The following is a 19,980-nucleotide window of genomic DNA, read 5'->3' on the forward strand; positions in this document are numbered from 1 at the left end:
ACTGTACGGAAGAGGATTAGGGCCACTGGGGAAAAAAGATCTGAGAAAAAAGTAAGAATTAAATTCTGAGATCAAAGTCAGAATTCTGACTTTTTTCTCAGAATTCAGGAAAAGAAGAAAAAAAAAAGACGTGCCCACTTTTTTTTTTTTTTCCCAGTGGCCCTAATCCTCTTCCGTAGAACTGAAACTGCGTCTAGTGAACGATTTTAGACACCTGTACGTACTGCGCACACCACCCTCCCTTTTGACCAATCACGGCCTCACTCGCTGAGGCTGAGGCAGGAAGAAAAGAGCTCTCACTCCGCCACCATTCCCAGAAATCACAAAGAGTGGGGTCTCTCCTACTCGTATTCTAATGAGTATAGCAATATTTGTTTTAAACAAGCTAGCATGAAATCTCTCAGCGTCGTTTACTGAAGCTTTTGGGAAAGTCCCGGAAGTTGATCGGGAGCGAAACAATTCCCTCCGCTAGAATTGGGAGCTTGCTCTAATAGACGATCTTTAGTCGTAGGTTCATCTTGCCCTCCCTGTTCACTTATAACAACAGTGATGGCGGCTGCTGCTCGGCTCTTCCTTCGAGGTGCAAACTCGAAACTTTCCATCGCTCCCGGCTCCCTGGGGACCACGCTGCTAAAACTGTCGCCGAACTGCAGCTCCCGCACAAAAACACAACGAAGGCATGCGGCACACTTTACCTTTCAGCCTGACCCCGTCCCGTCTCAGTACGGTGAGTGTTTGGCTAACCGGCTAACATGGGGGAGCGGGTCGTGTTGATACCGCTGGAATGTCCTCAGTTCAACCGAGAAATGAGCTGTCACCGTGAATTACACCGTGTATGGTTAAAGGGCGTGAAACAGCTGCACGTGGGGTCTTCTGTTTACTTGTTAAGTCAGAGCAAAAACATTTCTGGCACAACTTCACCTACTTCCAAGGTGCATGGAGAGAATGAAAGAATTCACAATGCAGGAACTCCGGCAACACTTAAGGGAAGACTTTAAGTCTTGTGGCCTTCATCAGGGTCTTGTGACATACTGTCATGTTGTTCATCTTCCCGTAAGTGTTGCTGGAGTTCCACCTTCATCGTCCTTTTGTGAAGCTGTTGTGAAGCTGTCCTCATCATGGAAAGGATCCTACAGTATTATCCTCAACTCTTGACGGCAAGGCTCACCAGTGTGTTGTTGGTGGTGTTTTTTTAAATTATTATTATTATTATCATTATTTTATTCTAGAATAAACCAAAATGGGGATTTGGACATTTTATGTTTAACCTCCTAAGACCCGAACTCTTCCACAACATACATTTTAATTTCTCTTTGATATTTGGGCATATTGGGGCCCGATGAATGTAAAAACAAAGAATTACCAGATTTTCTTTTTTTTTTTTTTTACCTTATTTTTGTTTTTAAGGAAAATAAGAGCCACGTATGAGGATATTCGTTTAAATTTTTTGATAGAACAGTAGCAGTATAATGTCCTCGTAAGTGGATATCAGGCCCTTGTAGAGCAAAATTGAGTATTTTGGTCTAAATAACCCAAAATGTGATGTCCACATATGTGGACGCCAGGTCCAAGGAGGTTAATGCAGTGTCTTTGTTTAGGCCCCCCAAAGGATGCTCTGTTTCACTTACATGAAAAGCTCGTGCATCTTGTGGGTTCATAGCCACAGCGTTCATACGACTTCTTGTAAATGGGTCCAGTCTTTTTACCTGGTTAATGAATGCTGAAATAACAAAGCAATAGCACACACCATTGCAGAAAACAGCCCTCGACTTACTTGTTGCCAGACAAGTGAAAGATTTCTGGTTTGATGCTGGGAGGAGACACTGTCTCTTGGCTCAGGAAGGGCACCTGGTGTAAAACTGAGAAAACAAAACATTCAAAGCTACCTGCTGCTACTAAGGAAGTAACTAAAAATGTATTTAATTTTTCCTTGTAGTGTGATCTAGTCCCAGGCTCTAAGCCGATTGCTTATTCTATAATATACTTTTACTTGATCCAGAATCACAACATGGTACTGAAAATTGTAGGTGGGAATCACCTGACACCCCACAATACAATATTATCACAATACTTTAATCCAAATTTTTAACATTTTGCAATAAGCTGAGTATTTCAAAACATAAAGTTCAATTTCAAATTGTTTCAACTGCAAATTATGTACTCAGAGTTAAACTTTTTCAATATCTGTCTTATCCAATAAAATAATGTTATCAGATTTTAGTTATTTTGTTTTTTGTTGTTGGAAAAAAAAAGATGGTGTCAGTCTACTATCAGTCTGCAATTCAGTGAAGTCAAGTTGCCAACTCTTGAACATGTTTTTAAAAATACAGCAATTAACTGCTATAAATCCTCATAAATCACATATCTGTTGTTGTCTGTATGGACAGAAAGTCACATTTCACTACTCCATTTGTGCTCATCAGCCTTCCTGTTCTGTAGGAATATAACCAGAATACAACCAGCTGGTAGCCAGTTGGCTCAGGTCCTATCGAGTTGTGCTCATTGATAAATATTCATCCAGATTGATGGCAACATGGTGGCAATCTGTATGCGTTTATAAATTAAACAGCAGTTATTTGCAAACCTTCGACAACCTGTCTGAGAATGATTGCAGAAAGGTTGCCTTCTTTCAAGCGAGTTGAGCCCTCTTTTTTTGTTGTGCTTTAATTTATTTATTAAAATATCCATATTTGGCATGCCTGCGTCAATACAATATCGCAATGTTGTAATATAAAATATACAATAAATTGCAAAAATATATTGTAATCAAATATTGTAAAACCATGCTGTATCATTTTTTCTTTGCTTTTTTTCCTTTCCTGCCCTTGTTGAAAACATGCTATTCTTTTGTGTTCTTTAATTTGTAACACAGTGTGTACTCCATTGAAAACAGGAAATCAAATCACAGTTGATGTGTTTTTCCTGCAGTACCTGTTCAGTTGAGGCCTAGTTGTGTAAAACCATTAAGACACGTATTTTTTTATGTGTGAAGTTCTTCATTTTTTTTAAATTAAGTGTTTCACCTTAAGGTCCTACCCAGAAGATGAACTTGTTCCAGTCCATTACGAGTGCCTTGGACAACACTCTGGCCAGCGATCCTACCGCAGGTAAAAGGCACGCAGACACACTCTGTAAACCTCCAGGCTGCCTAACAATCATGAAAGTATGAATCAAGCTGTCCAAGTTATTGAAATCTAAAACATTCAAAGTGGCTTAATCTAAGGAGTTTTCAGTATTTTTCACTCTTGCGTACTTGAGCACTAACGGTGCTGACTGTATTGTACTCTTGTTTCTCTGCAGTCATCTTTGGGGAAGATGTCGCCTTCGGTGGAGTGTTCCGATGCACAGTGGGGCTGAGGGACAAATATGGTAAGATGCTGCTTTCTATTTTAACGCTGACCTTAAAACAAACGAGGTTTACCTGATTTCAGCGATGCGTACCAATGCACGGCATCACAAAAAAATCATAAAATTTTTTCCCTCCTAATTTAAGTTGTTCTTGGTTGGTATATTGGTGGTAAGGAACATAATTTTGAGCTGTCTTAAGTCAGCCTTTTTCCTCATTGACGTTTGCTTGTTTTGGCTCATGGAAGGTGAAGTTCAGGCAGCTGAACAATGGGTGCTCTGTCAGCATTGTGAAGTATTGAGTAACCATTCTGTTTCCCTCTGTTTCTTTTCCATTGTTTAAAGGTTTTTCACCTTGACTATTACAATTACGAGCATCATGGAAAATAATCTCAAAAAGAGCCCCGTTGTAGTCTTGGAAATAGTGCAAAGTCCGCTAAATCTTACACTGTGACCAAAGACTGACTTGTCTTTAGGTTCTTCAAATGCACGGTAGACATTAAGAATCCCTCTCAAAAGTGACACCTGAATAGTTGAAAGGAAAAAAAATGTTAGTAACCTGTTGTCGGTGTGATTTTTTTTTTTTTGCCACTAGATGGCAGCAAAACACTGCTGAGAATCTCACCACCCACTGCTCTGGGAAGCTGATATAGTATGAAGCTCACTGTTATAAGTTTTGTTTTTGGGGCTCATTATTTTCTCTGAAGTTTTCTGATATTCTTAAATAGCACACTCAGAATCCTGCAGGTCGTTCAGACAGATCCTGGTGAAGAGGATCTGGCCTGTATGCAGTCTCAGTGACAGCCGGAGAAGCACAGGTGTAATGTATAATGCAGTCAGTGGACAAGATATACTGAAACTTTTGGCACTGAAATGCAGAGCTCCACAGACATAAATACTGTTTTGTGACATCCACTATTATATTTGTTTAAGCAGTTAAAAAATCGTTTTTATCACAACTATTGAATTCATTAACAGTATATTGTTAAAGTTTTGAAAATTGTAATTTTAATCTTGCCTGATCATTGAGATCCAAATCCTTAAAGAGTGTAATGCTGCAGCTGCTGCTCTACAGCTCTGACAGTCAACATTTTAACTTGTAATAGTCAGAAAATATCGGGTGTCAATAATAATGTTAATGATGCCTCTGTTCCATTTCTAATCAAGTGTCCATATAACCTGTGACAGACTGCCAGGCAATGTGAGGACTGGGTTTTTTCTGTTTTTGTTTCCACACTTGTTGTCTGTTCAGCTTTAATCCTGCAACCTCTCTGGTAACAGTGTACTCACACTGGACTTTTGTCATGACCTGACTCCTCACTTTGAATAGGATCGGCTCACCTTTATATTGGACAGACTATGAGCTGTGGCTTTTATATCAGCTCAGCGTATTAGGGACCTGATAGGGACCTTATTGATGTCATAGAAAGCCAAGAGTAGGAAACAAAAATACTAAAATAGAGCATTTATAGCAGAGCTAAGCCTAAGCTTCCAGCAGTCAAGGGTTGCTTGCACAGATGCTGACCTCTTGATTTGAAATTTTGGCCATATTTACAAACACCACTGCAACATAATATACAGTATGTGACGGAAAATGAGCAATAGCTTAATAAGTCTGCTATAATACCCATAATTCATAGATGCCTTGTGGCACATTGCTGTCTAAAACGAGGGTCAGAACAGGTCCGTTCATTGAGATCAATCTGATTCACAAGAATTTACATCAGTAACTGTCTCAAAGTACTGTATTAAAGAGACAGCCAGGTTCCTCTGGTTCTGCCGGAGGTCTCTTCCTTGAAAAAGAAGAGACCTCCGGCGGAACCACTCTTAGGGACGGTGAGTATAACCTTGACGCATCCCATTGATGTTATTACAGCTCATTAGGGTTAATTAATGCTGAATTGTGGGAAAACTGAGATAGGGAGCCCCCTGCAGACTGTGTTGAATGACAAATCGAATTTGAGCCTGCAGAGTCTAAGTTCTGTGACTAATTCGTGGTTAAAATGAGGCAATGTCTGCCTGGTCTTAAACTGAAGAAGCTGCTGAGCTTGTTTTTTGTTTTGTTTTGTTTTTTATTCTTGTGCTTTTCAGGCTGTGGTCAAGTTTCCAACCAAAAGCAGTACATATTTTAATTAAATATCAAGAAAATCTTCAAAGGCCAACACTAATTAATATGTCTTCCCTGAATTTGAGTTGAATGACTATTAAGAGTTGGCCACACAGAGAAACAGTTGGTGGAGCTAATTCTCCACACAGATGCTGTTCGTGGGCCACCGCAGAACAAGACATGACTTAATTAAAAGAGTGCCAATCAAACCTCAAGCGAATAAATTGAAGCAATGTGGGAAACTTGGCGTTTCTGTTTTGTTTAAAGCACTGATTTTAGGAAGGTTAGAATCACCTCGCAGGCCCCCTTTGACTCTTTTTTTTTTTTTTTTTTTTTTTTTTTTTTTTTTTTTTCCCCCCCTGCCATTACGTTTTGCGACTCCACTGGAGCAGTTCGAGTTTCAGTGGACAGTTAGGCCACATGCTTCGTGACTTAGCATGTTTGCATTTGTTTCTGGTTTTGATGACAGATGGAATTTACATTAAAGCCAAGTATTAAAATTATTTACTTGTGTTCTAGAATAAAAGGCACATTAATAAAAAAACAGCTTGGTGGAAATGCTCTGCATTTGGCTGTCCTGCATGGTAAAGTTTATTTTTTTTTTTCAGTTTCAACCTGTGGAGAAAAATGTAGTTTGGCATTTAAAAAGGAGGAAAAAAAGTTTTGTTTTTTTTTTTTTTTTTTTGTCTCCACAGTGTCATTCAGTTATGACGTATTATTTAAAAGAAGATGACCACTTTGGTTTGGTTGTATCATTGACCACCATAGTAGTAAATCTGTTTGGGTACACAAATGTCTAATGACATGGCAACAGCACCCAAATAGCAACTCACACTGTCTTCCATTAAACTCTGCCACTCCATAACACAAGCGTGGAGACTGACTGTGTGTGTGCAGCAACAGAATTTAATTGTTTTCCTCGTTTCTCACAAGGCTGATTGGCTAATTGGATGTCAATAGATTTCCTTTCTTGTTTACATTTTCGGTGGATATTTGTATGCAGCCTGGAAATGGCGAGAAGTCTCAAACGCACCCTACAGTAGCGGGCGCTGCCTTTTTGTTTTCATTGACGTCAGAAGTGTTGACCTTTTGGAAAGGGATCATTATTTTCCATCTCATCCTTGTGTACAGTGACGAGAGCAAAGCTGTTTTTATTCCTCTCTGTACTGAAAAGGATGGCACACACCTCTGCCCCGCTGCCATTACACACAACAGAGGGGTAATGCAGGGCGGACTCCATATGAATGGCTTTTTACGAGACCGATGCATTCACCTCAGTGATCACTCCTTCCACCTCTGGCTGCCTGTGCTTGATTGCTGTGAGAGCTACAGCGCACTAGCTCTCCTCTCACTCCCGTTTAGCCCGTTGCACTGAATGCAGTGTGGGTGTCAGACAGCTGACTATAAAAGTTCCATGTCGTCTATTTAAAATTGCATTCTAGACTCACGAAGCACAAACAGCAACACAACAGAGTTATTTTGGCATCACTTGATGTGTGTTTGTGTGTGTGTGTGGAGGCTTTTTTGTGTTATTACTTACTACTGATTGCTTTGATGACACAGAAGCTCACACACGTTATTTACTGTCACTTTCACATGAGGCTGCTTTTTTTTTTTTTCATTTTTGAGGTCGGCCTCAGTCTGAGCAGCGAGGCACTAAATTTTGATCACTTAATTGTGTGTTCCTCTGAGGGGTGGGGGTGGGGGTTTGGTTTTGGTGCCGTGGTTGCTAATTGAACTTTGTGAGTCCAGAGGGCACATAAGGGCAGAGTTTCGCTGCTGAGAAGCACACTTCCCAGAGAAACAGAAAAAGCACTGGGCTGGCAAATACACAAAGATGAGAGCAAAAAATAACATTCTCAGCCCAAATTTAGTGCAACACTCTTGCGGTTCTTTCTCAGATTATAGGGTGGAGATTGCAAAATAGTATTTTTTTTTTTCTTTCCTGTTTTTCCTCCATGGGGGTTGTGTGTTTGTTGCAGGTTTGGTTAGTTACAGCTCAGGAGAAGTCATCAGCTTCTCAGTTCATTTATTTTAGGACCACATGGCATTGTAACGGTGGGTTTCTCTGGGATCTCCTCAGTCAGGTGTGAAAAGTCTCAGAAATTTCTCTGAATCAATGCATTATCCAGCAATCCTGAAACCTTAAAAGCTCAGTGAGAACTTATTTTTTTTCTGTGTGTGTGTGTGTGTGTTACCTTCCTAATTTTTTCTTGTCACCAGGTAAGGACCGAGTCTTCAACACTCCTCTTTGTGAGCAGGGGATTGTGGGATTTGGCATTGGTGTAGCTGTCGCTGGTGCCACAGCCATCGCTGAGATCCAGTTTGCTGACTACATCTTTCCTGCTTTTGACCAGGTATGGCGCTGCCTTGCTCTGTGACAAAGTAATGTGAGTATTCGTACAGGTCCAGAAATATCAACATGTCCATGAAGGAACTGTCTGTTTTTTAAAAATCTGCTGTATTTTTTTTTTTTTTTTTTTCAGTATTTTTTAAGCTCTCGTGATTTCATACGTACTGGGGGAAAAAAGCACATGAAATTTTCAGACTGCTACCAAAATAATTTTAAACCCATTCCAATGGTTACAGTCTGAAGCCTGAGTTGTTTTTGGATTAGCATGAATTTTTAAAAAGTGTAAGTGATGTCTGTGATGCTGAGCAGAAATCTCACATTCATTTTACATTGTGGCCTGCATGCAGTCTGTAGTGTGAAAAAAAGAGTTTACATTTAAATTAAAAAAGTTTTTGCTAAATCATGAAAAATGGACCCACTGTAAATAAATAAATATATAGATTATATAGAAATTAGACCTTTTTTAGAGTAGATGGTGGAAAATAAGAACTTTTCTGTCATTTCCATGTACAGTATTGGATTGTTTGCAATTCTGTAAGTAACCAAAATAAGTTTTCTGTATTTTATTTACTGCCATAACAGTCAAGACAATGTTTGTATATGTATTCCTGTTGTTTGCATATAGGTGTTTTTTTTAATGACTTTTTTGTAGTTGTTTTTATTACTGTTTTTTTTTTTTTTTTAACTACATTAATCCACCAACAAATGTCATTAAATCTTTCTACAAGGACAAATAAAGAATCTTAATTGTTAATTTATAACTTAATTAGTATTTAGTATGAATGGCAGTGAGGAGCTCTTTATCTGTCGGAAAAGCTGTGAAACTTCAATATCAAAAAGTTGAAAAACTATGCACTTCTTCACAATTTCCCAAGCCATCCAGTGGGCCGGATTGGAGTCTTTACCAGACCGATTCTGGCCCCCGTGCCTTATGTTTGACACCCGTGATGTAGAGTAACAGAAACAAGTACCTGCTTGCTTGATCTGTTTTCTGGTGTTCAGATGTTCTGTATAGTAGTTTGGATGTACAATAGATCCTGAAGAAGCTTTTTTTTTTTTTTTTTTTTTTTTTTTTTTTTAAATCCTTGTAACACAAGAGAAACCTGGGTTACAGGAGGTCTCTGAATCAAGCCTGTAACTTGTTCAGGTTAGAAAACCTGTTAATGGGTAAATATCCATGTGCTGAATTTGATGTGAGGTTTAAATTTTTATCTATCTTGGCAGCTAAAATTTGAAATTAGAAGGCTGTTTACAGATAAGCAGTTGATATACCTTCTTGTGGTACGGGTACATGCTGTGTTTACCTTTTGCAGGTCTCAGCTCTGCTGTTGTCACAGACAAAGTGTTGCTGAATCTTCAAATTGACGCCTAAAAGTCTTGGATGTGATCATGTTTGCGTTTGCATTTGCATTCCTAGTGGTATTCTCAGTGTTCCTAGTGGCACCCATATTTCTCCCATATTAACTTCCCTTCATTAGCTCTGAATCCAGAACATAATTTAAAGTCCTTCTCATCACATGTAAGGTCTTGGATAACGAGGCCTCATCTTAACTTAAAGAATTCATATAAATCAAATAGAGTACCTTACTTACTTTACTTTCTTTGTTTTACTTTACTTTACAATATAAAACACCTCGAAGTAACTGTTGTTGTGATTGACAGTCAGCATCCTCGCATACGTCTCTCACTCAATATCTTTAGAAGCTTCAAGCAAAGACAGACAGAATGGGGGAAAAATGAACCTTTTACTCGTTGCTTTTCATATTTAGCTTCTATCTCCTTTGTTCTGCATATTTCTTGCAGCAGACCTTGAATGTCTGTTATTTAATATTTCTACAGCCTTGTACAGAAACATCAGCAGAACAAAAGAAGCCCTTTAAACAACCCCCTGCTTCAAAGCTTTGCTACAGAAGATTAATGTGACGTTAACACACTTAGCAGCACGTTGGGCAGTGCTGCTGTTTAACCATGCATATATGTTGACACCAGTGTCATCCTGTGTATTCTTGCCCTCCACAAGATAAATGCGAGTCTCGCTGCTATGTCAAGGCGACATGAAACAAAATATGCGATTGTGGAGCCAGTTTTTAAGACCCTCCTATTGTGACGCAGACAAACAGTAGATTAAATCTGGTGTCGGGCCTTGACTGGGATCCCTCTCGCCTTCTGCGCTCTCACTTAACACGATGGAGTCCAAACTGACCTTAGAGAGTAGTAAAAGGCGAATTAACAGTCCACCTGAGCTTCGGGGAGGGAAAATTTGGGACACCTTTTTGGTGGAAGCCCAGTGTCTGAAACTGTAGATGTAAAAGAAACCAAAGACACTTGAGGTGATGGCGCTCGTTAAAAATTAAGTGACGTTTTAATATCTTTAAGGGGAATAGCAGAGAGAATGCCTCCACACATGAAGCCAGGTCTTTATTCACAGAAACCAAAGAAAGTGCTCTGTTTTTGTTGGGATGTTTTTGCAAAGTAGTTTCCCTTATGTTTACATGACTATGTTCTGGACTAATTTGCTGGTGCATTAATCTAAATTATTATTATCACTTTCCAGATAGTCAACGAAGCAGCCAAGTACCGCTACCGTTCAGGGAACATGTTCGACTGCGGCAACCTCACTATTCGGGCTCCGTGGGGGTGCGTCGGCCATGGATCCCTTTACCACTCTCAAAGTCCCGAAGCCTTCTTTGCTCACTGCCCGGGCCTCAAGGTCAGTCCACTGCTTCACTGTATATGCATTTCCTTTAGACATTTGTGGGCGTTTAATCTGAATTTCATCTCTCACCTGAAAGCAGAATTTGAAAGTCTACTAGCAAAACCATATAGAAGTTGTAAATAGGCTGATCATTACTCTTTGTATTTTTAGTTATTTCATTATTTTTATAACTTTTCCTGCACCATCATCAGTGGTGATGCAATTAAAAATTATTTCCAAATTTTTCACAACAGTCAAAACAGTATAAGTTAAACTGTCCAGTTTAGATTACTTACACTAGAAGTGCTGAGATGGAGGGGGATATGAACTGGCCTGAGGAAAACCAACAATAATGTTGTGATCCTGCCTCAAGTGCAGTCGAAGAGTTACGGTGTTCCAAAGAAATGGTGCTCAGAACAGAGCACCCACATTTTTGCTTTGAATTGCACCTCTTCTTTACCCTCTCTACTAATGTTTTTGAGTTTCTGCTGCCATTTTTGAACTGTTTGAATTTGGCATATCTGATGCAGGTAGTGATGCAGTTTTCAGTAGAACCTCTAGTTCATCTCAGCTCTGCCACCTCCTAACTCCACTTGAAAACATTTGCACACATCACTTTTTTGGGTTTCTTTCTTCTTCAGTCAGCTAAATGAAAGTAAGCAGCATAAGAGGCAAGGCTCATCACTGAGGCTAGCATCTCTGCCATTCAGAATTATATGACTGGCAGCTATGGGCATTTAAAGAAAGCAAAAACTATAGAAACAGATCACTACAACAGTGGAGGAGTAGAATAAAGGGGATGTCTTACAGTGGATCCGGAAAGTATTCACAATGCTGCATTTGTTCCACGTTTTGTCATGTTAAAGCCTTATTCCAAAATGGATTAAATTCATTTTTCACCTCAAACTATAACACGCCATAATGACAAAGGGAAACAAGTTTACTTGAAATTCTTGTGTGTTCTTGTAGAGAACAAAGCATCTGTATGTGTGTGTGTGAAAAGGGCCTGAGGAATGAAATTATTCATCAGTCCTGTGATACTGTCAGTGCAACTACTTTTAATCCAGGAGTTTTCTCATATACTTCCATCTGAGGTCTGTAAAGTTTACAGCTGCAGTTCATCCCCTGTGAGTAATAAATGGGTCTTCCAGTATAAGGTCACAAACTGATAAATCCTTGTGCATAATCAGCCCGGTTCCCTCCCTCTGAGGGTCGGTCTCAATACACAGAAATGATTTAGCTCTGGTAAATACACAGTGCTGCAGTTAAACCTGGATTTTGCCTTAAGTACAGCAGAACCACTGTAGTGTGCAGTAGCATGCATTGGGCGGCATGGCTCGGTTGTGGGATGCAACTACACTTTCAAGCACACGTGTAGAATGCATACAGTGGGTTGAGCATACTTGCCTGTGAGCCAGAGGCAGCAAGAACAGCAAGACAAAACAAAGCAGATGTCAATATCAGCAGATGTGATACTGATTAAATCAGATCCAGAATGAAAAAGAGGAGTAGGTGAGTTGCAAAGTGGCTTGTCGATACAGGGCGTCAGTAGGCAGGCTAAAGCAGCACGCCTGAAATAAAAGTGAGACAATTGGATCTTTTAGTATAAAACATCTGGAACCTTACAATTCTCGATTAGAGAATGGGCAAAACACCGCAATTCATTTGAAACCACTTTTTGTATGCGTTTAAGTTTGTATAGTTGGGTATCAGTTTAAAGCATGTTGGACTATATGATGATATTCTCTACAGTCGAAATGTGAAACCGATTTAAACGTTTAAATATTCCATTCTGTTTAATAGGGAACATTAAGGTCAGTTCATTATATTCTTTGGCCTAACAGATGTCATTTATTTCTCAGGTTGTAATACCTCGTAGTCCAATTCAGGCCAAAGGGCTGCTCCTCTCCTGCATTGCTGACAAGAACCCATGCATTTTCTTTGAGCCGAAGATTCTGTACAGAGCAGCAGGTAAGCTGGTTTGTGTGTAAATGTTACTGTAAAATCAACACACGACTGAAGCTTTGTTGATGTTTGTTCAGTTGTCCTCTCAGCTTTTTTTTTTTTTTTCCCCCCTCAACCTTCTGCTTGGATTCTTTATGAAAAGCAAATGTTCTCCCTCTTTAGAGGTGCGAAGCTAGACAAACAAACAATGTGCCTGACTACAAACAATGTGACTGAGATCAGCTGGGCCACAAGTGTGAAGCAGGCCGTCTAAATGGTCTGTGAAGTGTTGACAGTGGCGAGCTGAACTCGCTCCCCCCTCCGCTCCTTGGGTGCAGTGTTTAGGGGTAGCATGAAAAAGCCCCAAGGCCAGCGTGGCCTTGGGAACACTGCCGGGGTAAACAGTGTCCAGCATTACCAGCAATACCATAATAAACTGTTAACAGTTGTTGAAAGCTGCTGTAAAACAGCACTGCCTCGTCCACATGTTGGTCATTTGATTTCCAAGAATTAAGACAGATGAATTTTTAAAGACTTGACTTGTACCGACAGACTTTAAGAAAATGTTTTTATTTTTTTTAAGTGTTTTCTGCTTTGACATGAATCAGGTCATATTATTAAAAAAGGTATGCTTTTTTCTTCTTCTGAGTAGTTCATACTGTAACGAAGGGCATTAGTAAAAACGGCTGTCGCAACACAGATAAGGCATTTTAATAGCTTCCATTCTATTTGATCTATGTTTGCTTACACAGCCTGACATGTACTTCTCCAAAAATGTAAGTTCATGAGGCGGTAACGCAGACCACAACAGTTGTGATTGGTCCATATGGTAGCAATCACACATACACAATTTGGACAAGGATTTCCTACACGATTTTAAAATGGAATATTTAATGGACTATCATTTTATTTAGCTTCGTTATTAGGCTAACACAATGGCCAATATATTTCTTTCGTTTCTCTGTCCATGTATAAACTCAATCAGTTCTAAAGTTTTCTCTCATAATATTCTCTCATAAAATCTGCTGAGCTCAGTCATCACTGTTTAGAGTATACAAAGCATCTCAGCAGAGTGGTGTAGAACCACCGATACCAACTAGTGCAGAACCAGCCTGCCGAAGAGTCCAGTTGGGGCTTGATGGCTTTGTTAAGTGTGGCGGTGGGAGAAATTGAATGGCTCACTGGTTGTCTAAAGGGTTTGTTTCATTCGACGTACAGACCAGAATTATTGTTAGTCTCACAGCCTTCTTAATGACAAAGACATCACCCACAGCTGCCATACCACACTGAAGTAAGGAGTCATGTCGTTGAGTTACGACAGCAGTGTTTCTTTGTAATGAGCGTAAACCGAGTGAATGTGGAAAAACTGAAACATACTGTTGAAACTGCACTCTTTCTCTTCAAGGAAAAAAAGGGGGTGAATTAGTTACTAGATCTTCAATAACATGTGATTTATTTCAACAATGTGCTTGTATGGGCAGTTTTATTGGCCTTGTCCACTTGTGATAGAGCTGATTGTTGTCTGAGCGTCAGCTGTGGTGGCATGTCAATTTTTCATAAATTAGGATTTACTGTTACTAGTTTAAGTTGTGTTTAAAAGTATACATACATTTTCTTTAAAGCAGTGCAGTTTTTTATTACAAAGTCAGTGGCCTATTATGACCATGAGATAGATTATCAGTCTGTCTATTTGTAACTGCTTATCCAGTTCAGGGTCATGGGGAGCTGAAGCTCGTCCCAGCTATTACAGAAAATAAAGCAGGATACACCCTGGACAGGTCGCTAGTCCATCACAGAGTTAACACAGACTGAAAGATAACAACTAACACGTTTATTCAAACATACAGACAATTTAAAATAATCAGTTAATCTAAGGAGAACAAATGATAAGAACTTACAACATGATTATGCCCTTAAAGTAAAATACAGAGTTGTGGTGGACTTGAAATCTTTTGCCCTAGTAAACTCTGTTTCTTAATTTATGTTTATCCTTGATTTTATACGAAATGCACAAAACAAAATGTATAAAAGCAGATTCAAGCTTACTTTCATCATTATTGATGGCTTTAATACCTCAGAGCTATAGCTACTTACTGACAAATGACTGATAAGGGATATAAGAGTGTAATACATGTGTCATGTTTCAGATTTATGTAGTTAATAAAATCAGTTATCATCAATAACTGTAGCCAGGAAGAAGGCAGGTGTTTTTGTTTGCATTATTTCACTGTTGATGCTGTCTGCCTCTTGTGGGATTGACGAAATAGTAGATCGGTGAGATAGTGTATGGAAAAAGAGAGATATTGCCGAGCCTTCCGCAGATCATTTTTACAAGAGCGATTTATTTATTTATGTGCCCATGAGTAATTTTGCTAATAATGTTGGTTGAAGCTAAGAGAAGCGTTGTGTTAAGGGCACCCTCTTCCAACTGCGAGCAAATGGACCCTCCTCAGACTGTGCCCAAATGAAGCCATTCATTTACTCAAACTCATAACAGAAACAAAGACAGTAGCTCCCCCCCCCCCCCCCCCCCCCAAAAAAAAACCCCCACCCCATTTTGTTTAAATATAAAAAAAACCCATAATGGGTGGGGCAGAAAACAAAGAGAAACTGGCTTCTTTTTTCCATTATACCCATGTTTAAAGGCCTGTCCAGTGTTTATCTGTCTTATACATTCGACCAAACAACAAATACAAAATTAAACAAAAAGTAAGTTAAAAATCAAAATGTCTCTTCCAGCCAACATTTAAAAAAATTTCAGATATAAAGTTAAGTCTTTGTGCGATTTGGCGCATCTCAAATAAATAAATAAATTAATAATCCAAACAGTAGCTATTTTAATACTGAAACAAACAAGAAAAGAAGGTAAAATATTCCCTCCAAACAAAACGTATAAATTCTAAATGCGCAAATCAGTCCAAGCATAATCACATTGCTCCGCCCATCAAAAAGTCTGCGCCTGTGCGAATAATATCGCCTATCATTGGTTATTGGACTGTAGTGATGGGATTTCCGGCTCTTTTTAGAGAACCGGCTCTTTCGGTTCGGCTCACTAAAAAGAGCCGGCTGTTTTGGCTCCGAACCGGCTCTTCAGGTTGTTTTGTTGCTTTAATTAATTTATTATTAACAATAATATAAAATTATGCACAAAAGGAATTACCAATGTAAAAAAAATTTGCGGTTTTATTTATATATGTTTATATATAAATAAATATATGCGGTGGCCCCTAGAGACAAAACACGTACAAATTCCAAAAAGCACATACAAACTCCAAAACACATTTCTAGCATGAACTGAACTTCCAAAATAGAGCTACCTAGATCACTTAAATTACACAATTGAAAGCATGAAAGCATATGTGTATTGTTTGTGTATTTATACACAAGCATTCGTATCTAGTCAAATAATTAAAAATAAAAAATAAAAATTTACCTGTTATTACCACACACCAAATCCGGTCGTTGGTACTTGCTGGCTAGCACTTCTGTTGTCTTTTGTACGTGTTTTGGAGTTTGTACGTGCTTCGGAGTTTGTACGTGTTTTTACGTGTTTTGGAGTTTGTACGTGCTTCAGAGTTCGTACGTGATTTGAAGTTTGTATGTGCTTTGTCTGTAGGGGCCATCGTAAATATACTTTTATTTATTCACTCCACATAAAATGTAATAAATAAATCATATAATACAAAAAATCAACTATTCACATTTCAACTTAACTATTTAAATTTTCAGCTTTTTCCTTTTACAAATTTAAAGTGAAACAACACAAAACACTGGAAACCACAACACAATTAAATATAAATTATAATATGAAAACAAAAAGAACATGCATATTCTCTGTCATATGGGCCTGCATGAATAAACTTCCTGAATCCTTTATCATCTGCATGTAAGAGGCACTTAAAAATCAGCTGTACCATCATTTAGGGCTGGGCGATATATCGATATAGTCTATGTTACGTTATAATTATAGTTGTGGGGCCACAAGTTTGCCCCTCTTTCGTCCACTTTTGACTTTACGCAACGTTACTCGACCTCGCCTCTCTCCTTAACTGAACACAACTCCCCCATCGCTTCACCTGCAGCCACAAGATGGACACGGCAAATCTCCGTTAACGAGTTATTGTGCATCGCCCTGTGCGTGGGGCTGGACGGCGTCAACGTGCTAACGAGCTAACCACGCTAACGCCATGCACGGCTTAAAATCCTTTCATTTTCTCAAAAGTTGACAGCGCGCCTTTTGTATGAATTCTGGTTGTGATTGATGACCGCAAACAGATTTAATGTGGTACACGGCGCTCAGCAATCTGTCAAAAAATGTTTTAGTACGACTTTGGCAAGCTACGGAGCTGCACCGCTTGATGGATTGTCGGAGCATTACGGGTACCGAGGAGCCTCGCGTAGTAATACGTACTGTGCTTCAACGTAATATTACCGTATTGTGTGTGTATAAGGACCATAAATGGCACCTGTTAAGAGACATGGTTACGAAGCAGATTTCAAACTCCAGGCTGTCAGTCACGCAGTAGAAGTTGGGAACAGTATGCACAATTGTGAGCTCTTTGTTATGCACAAAAACAACATAGTTTTCTTTTATTTATGGAGCATTATTATTTAATAAATGCTCATAATTTATTTTTGAGTATTTTTTTTTTTCATGTACGTCTATGCTGTATGTTAATAGAAGTGCCTGTGTGACATCTGGGACACAGATTTGACTAAGAACTCTCTTTTTGTTCTTACTTTATGGCTTTAAAAAAAATATCGAGATATATATCTTATATCGCCATCCAGCTAAAAAATATCGAGATATGAATTTTGGGTCATATCGCCCAGCCCTACCATCATTGCATGCACCATAGTTTTAGCTAATAGTTTTCTACCCCTTCTCTGTCCTGAATGCAGGACATTGCTGCTGTCAAAGTGATCTTAAAGTAAAGTGGCCTTTACTTTAATATTATTTACAGCTGTTTTCAGACATGCCTAGGCCATTACACATGAAGCCATAGTGCATGTGGGTATTTGGAATTCATCGTGCAGGAGTGTAGACAGTGTATCAAGCTGCACATAGCAAATCAGACCTTTTTTTTTACATTCACATTGAGATGCCTGGTTATTGCATCCCAGAGTTAGGGTTAAACATGCAGGAAAAACTCTGGGGTGTTGCACTGGGAGTGACCTAGTAAGGCCGCCGTTGTGACTGACACATCAAACCGCCTCATGTTACATTGTGACAAATCCATTGTCGGCTTCACACTGAGGGGTATTTTAGCTGTAGCATGTGCAGGGTTATTTTCATTTCCTACAGGAGCAGAGCAAACCAGCTTCTCGTGCAACATGCCTCTAATGATCTCTGCTCGATTATGAAGTCATGTTTTTTGATTGCTGGGGCCTCTAATTTTTTGCTTCCAATAGGACAAAAACCACTCATTTGCCCCATTGAGGTTATACTGGTTTGCAAGGACCTAAGATTCCACTTGTTAAACCGTAACCCAGTTTTCATAATTCAGGTTTAACTTTCTGAAAAAGGCTATTTTTCCACTCAATTGGCCAATTTTCTGTCTCGTCTGGAAGCCTAAACAGGAGAGTCGCACATAATTCATCAAAGTCGTTGGGATGGGCAGCCTTTCTTTCCTTTAACAACTCGTAGGCTCTAAAGGATCATGGAAGCCGTTCAAGGTTTCCAGAAAGGTCTCAAACTCAGCATCTCCTTAGAGCACAATTACTCCGCCTAATTGCAATTTTAACTTTTTGTGTTGCCTTTGAGGAACGCTTTTTAGTAGTTCACGTTCTCCAAGATCCACTCACACTTTAAGATCCTGTACGCTGTGCAAACTTTGGAGCCAAAACCAAGATGGTGAATGAGATTCAAAGACAGTAAATGCTACATTTAGAGGTTCAATGTTTGCATCTGTGCAGTATAAATACTGCTAATAAGCCGCTTGTTTGAAAGTGATGGCAGTTCTGAGTTTATGATAAGTTTTTGCGTTATAATAAATTCCATGACTGTGCTAATGTTTTCCACGACTTTAATAGCTTTTATTCAAACCATATACTTACATGCACTTTGTCTTGGACTTGAGTTCAAAGAGGGCCTGGCTGCGAGGCTCCCTCTTTTGGGCTGATATTCCGTTTGTGGCCCCTTTTCTGATTGATACCCCATCCCAATGTGTTGTTGTCAAGATTAATCAGAGTTACAAGCCCATAGCTGGCAGAGGATCTCATTAGCTCATGCATTAGATTGTGCTGATAAAAGCACACTGGCTGTGGTGAGAGATGAGGTTCTGGAAAAAGCCTAAAGAAGCATTTGAAGTGAGCCAGATAAAATGTTCAAGAGCAGGGATCTTTTTTTTGTTTTGTTTTTGAAGGTCTGTTATTTGATCAGTTTGTCATCTGGTCTGTCATTTAGAGGCACGCTTAGTTCGAGTTGGAGTATTTTAGCTAAAAATCTCAGACTTCATAGTGAAATGATGAATTAATGTTTTTTTTGTTGTTGTTGCTCATTTTACATTTTGTAGAGGTTTTGAATGTGTATGTTTTGTTTTTTCTCAGTGGAGCAGGTTCCCGAGGACCCTTACACCATCCCACTCTCACAGGCTGAGGTCCTACAGGAAGGAAGTGATGTCACTCTGGTTGCCTGGGGAACGCAGGTAGGCAATCACACTCATCATTGACACACTCTCAGCAGGTTACCCAAGCAGTTTCAATGTTATAGTCTATCTTTGACTCATTTTCCATGGCCACAGGAATATAGGAGGGTCCAAGTTTCATTTTCACTAAATGACATTTAAACCCGGGGAGGGTAGCAGTGGATTAACTCTAAGTCTCTCCCTAGCCCCCCTTTGTGTCCCAGCAAGGTCTCTCAGCAGGCAGCCTGAGAGACCATATCTGCCCAGACTTCTCCACGACATCAAGGCTGTCGATGATTCTCTATTAACACTACATGTCTGCTGCACACTTTCCATTGTGGCCTTTTTCTTTTCACATGTGAGATTTTATGTTCCTCAGCTTGATATAAAGATGCCTGTAACTCAACAGGAGTCATCCCTGACTTCGATTGTACCCAGCCACTTTAACAGGCTTATCCAGGGCATCATGTACTTTCAAGCGTGGCAGGGGGAGGGTCGGACAGTGCTGAAGGAAACTGTCTAACTATTAATACTGAAGGGTGGATAGGGAGGAAAGAGGATCTAGTAAAGTAGAGGAAAACATGATTCTCCTTTCTCTAAACAGCAGTTGAAGTTGTGTTTTTGTTTTTATTTTTTCAAACTGGCACATCTGCTGACAACTATTGTAGTTGCGATCATTCAGATTTATCACAGCAATTCTTGTTTGGAAGCAATCGGGGGAAAAAATGGCTGCCAGTAAACACAGACTCAGTGAACCCAGACACTACAGTGATGAATTGATGAGGCAGGACGATTTCTACGCCTATTTTTCTTTTTCTTGTGACTTTTCACATTCAGCTTTCTTTTTGTTAGTCTGTTCTGAATCGGGTGCAATATTGGTTTAGCTGAAAGTAAAATAAAAGGCAATTCT

The 19,980-nt window shown here is 39.4% G+C and overlaps 1 protein-coding gene across 1 annotated transcript in view; it reads left to right on the top strand.

Moving 5' to 3' along the window:
• Window positions 1-344: 344 nt before the first annotated feature.
• bckdhb (branched chain keto acid dehydrogenase E1 subunit beta) overlaps window positions 345-19,980 on the top strand; it is a 67,728-nt gene continuing 48,092 nt past the window's right edge. Inside the window, exons 1-7 of the mRNA XM_085422529.1 lie at window positions 345-727; window positions 3,030-3,107; window positions 3,301-3,369; window positions 7,676-7,809; window positions 10,360-10,515; window positions 12,363-12,471; window positions 18,994-19,091. Of these exons, the coding sequence (XP_085278655.1) occupies window positions 550-727; window positions 3,030-3,107; window positions 3,301-3,369; window positions 7,676-7,809; window positions 10,360-10,515; window positions 12,363-12,471; window positions 18,994-19,091 (822 nt within the window). The 5' untranslated portion in view covers window positions 345-549. The remainder of the gene's footprint in view (window positions 728-3,029; window positions 3,108-3,300; window positions 3,370-7,675; window positions 7,810-10,359; window positions 10,516-12,362; window positions 12,472-18,993; window positions 19,092-19,980) is intronic.

This window comes from Rhamphochromis longiceps, linkage group LG11, assembly GCF_057381845.1.
Source record: "Rhamphochromis longiceps isolate RC_006_pf linkage group LG11, R_longiceps_female_GT1.1, whole genome shotgun sequence".
Classification (NCBI taxonomy): domain Eukaryota; kingdom Metazoa; phylum Chordata; class Actinopteri; order Cichliformes; family Cichlidae; genus Rhamphochromis; species Rhamphochromis longiceps.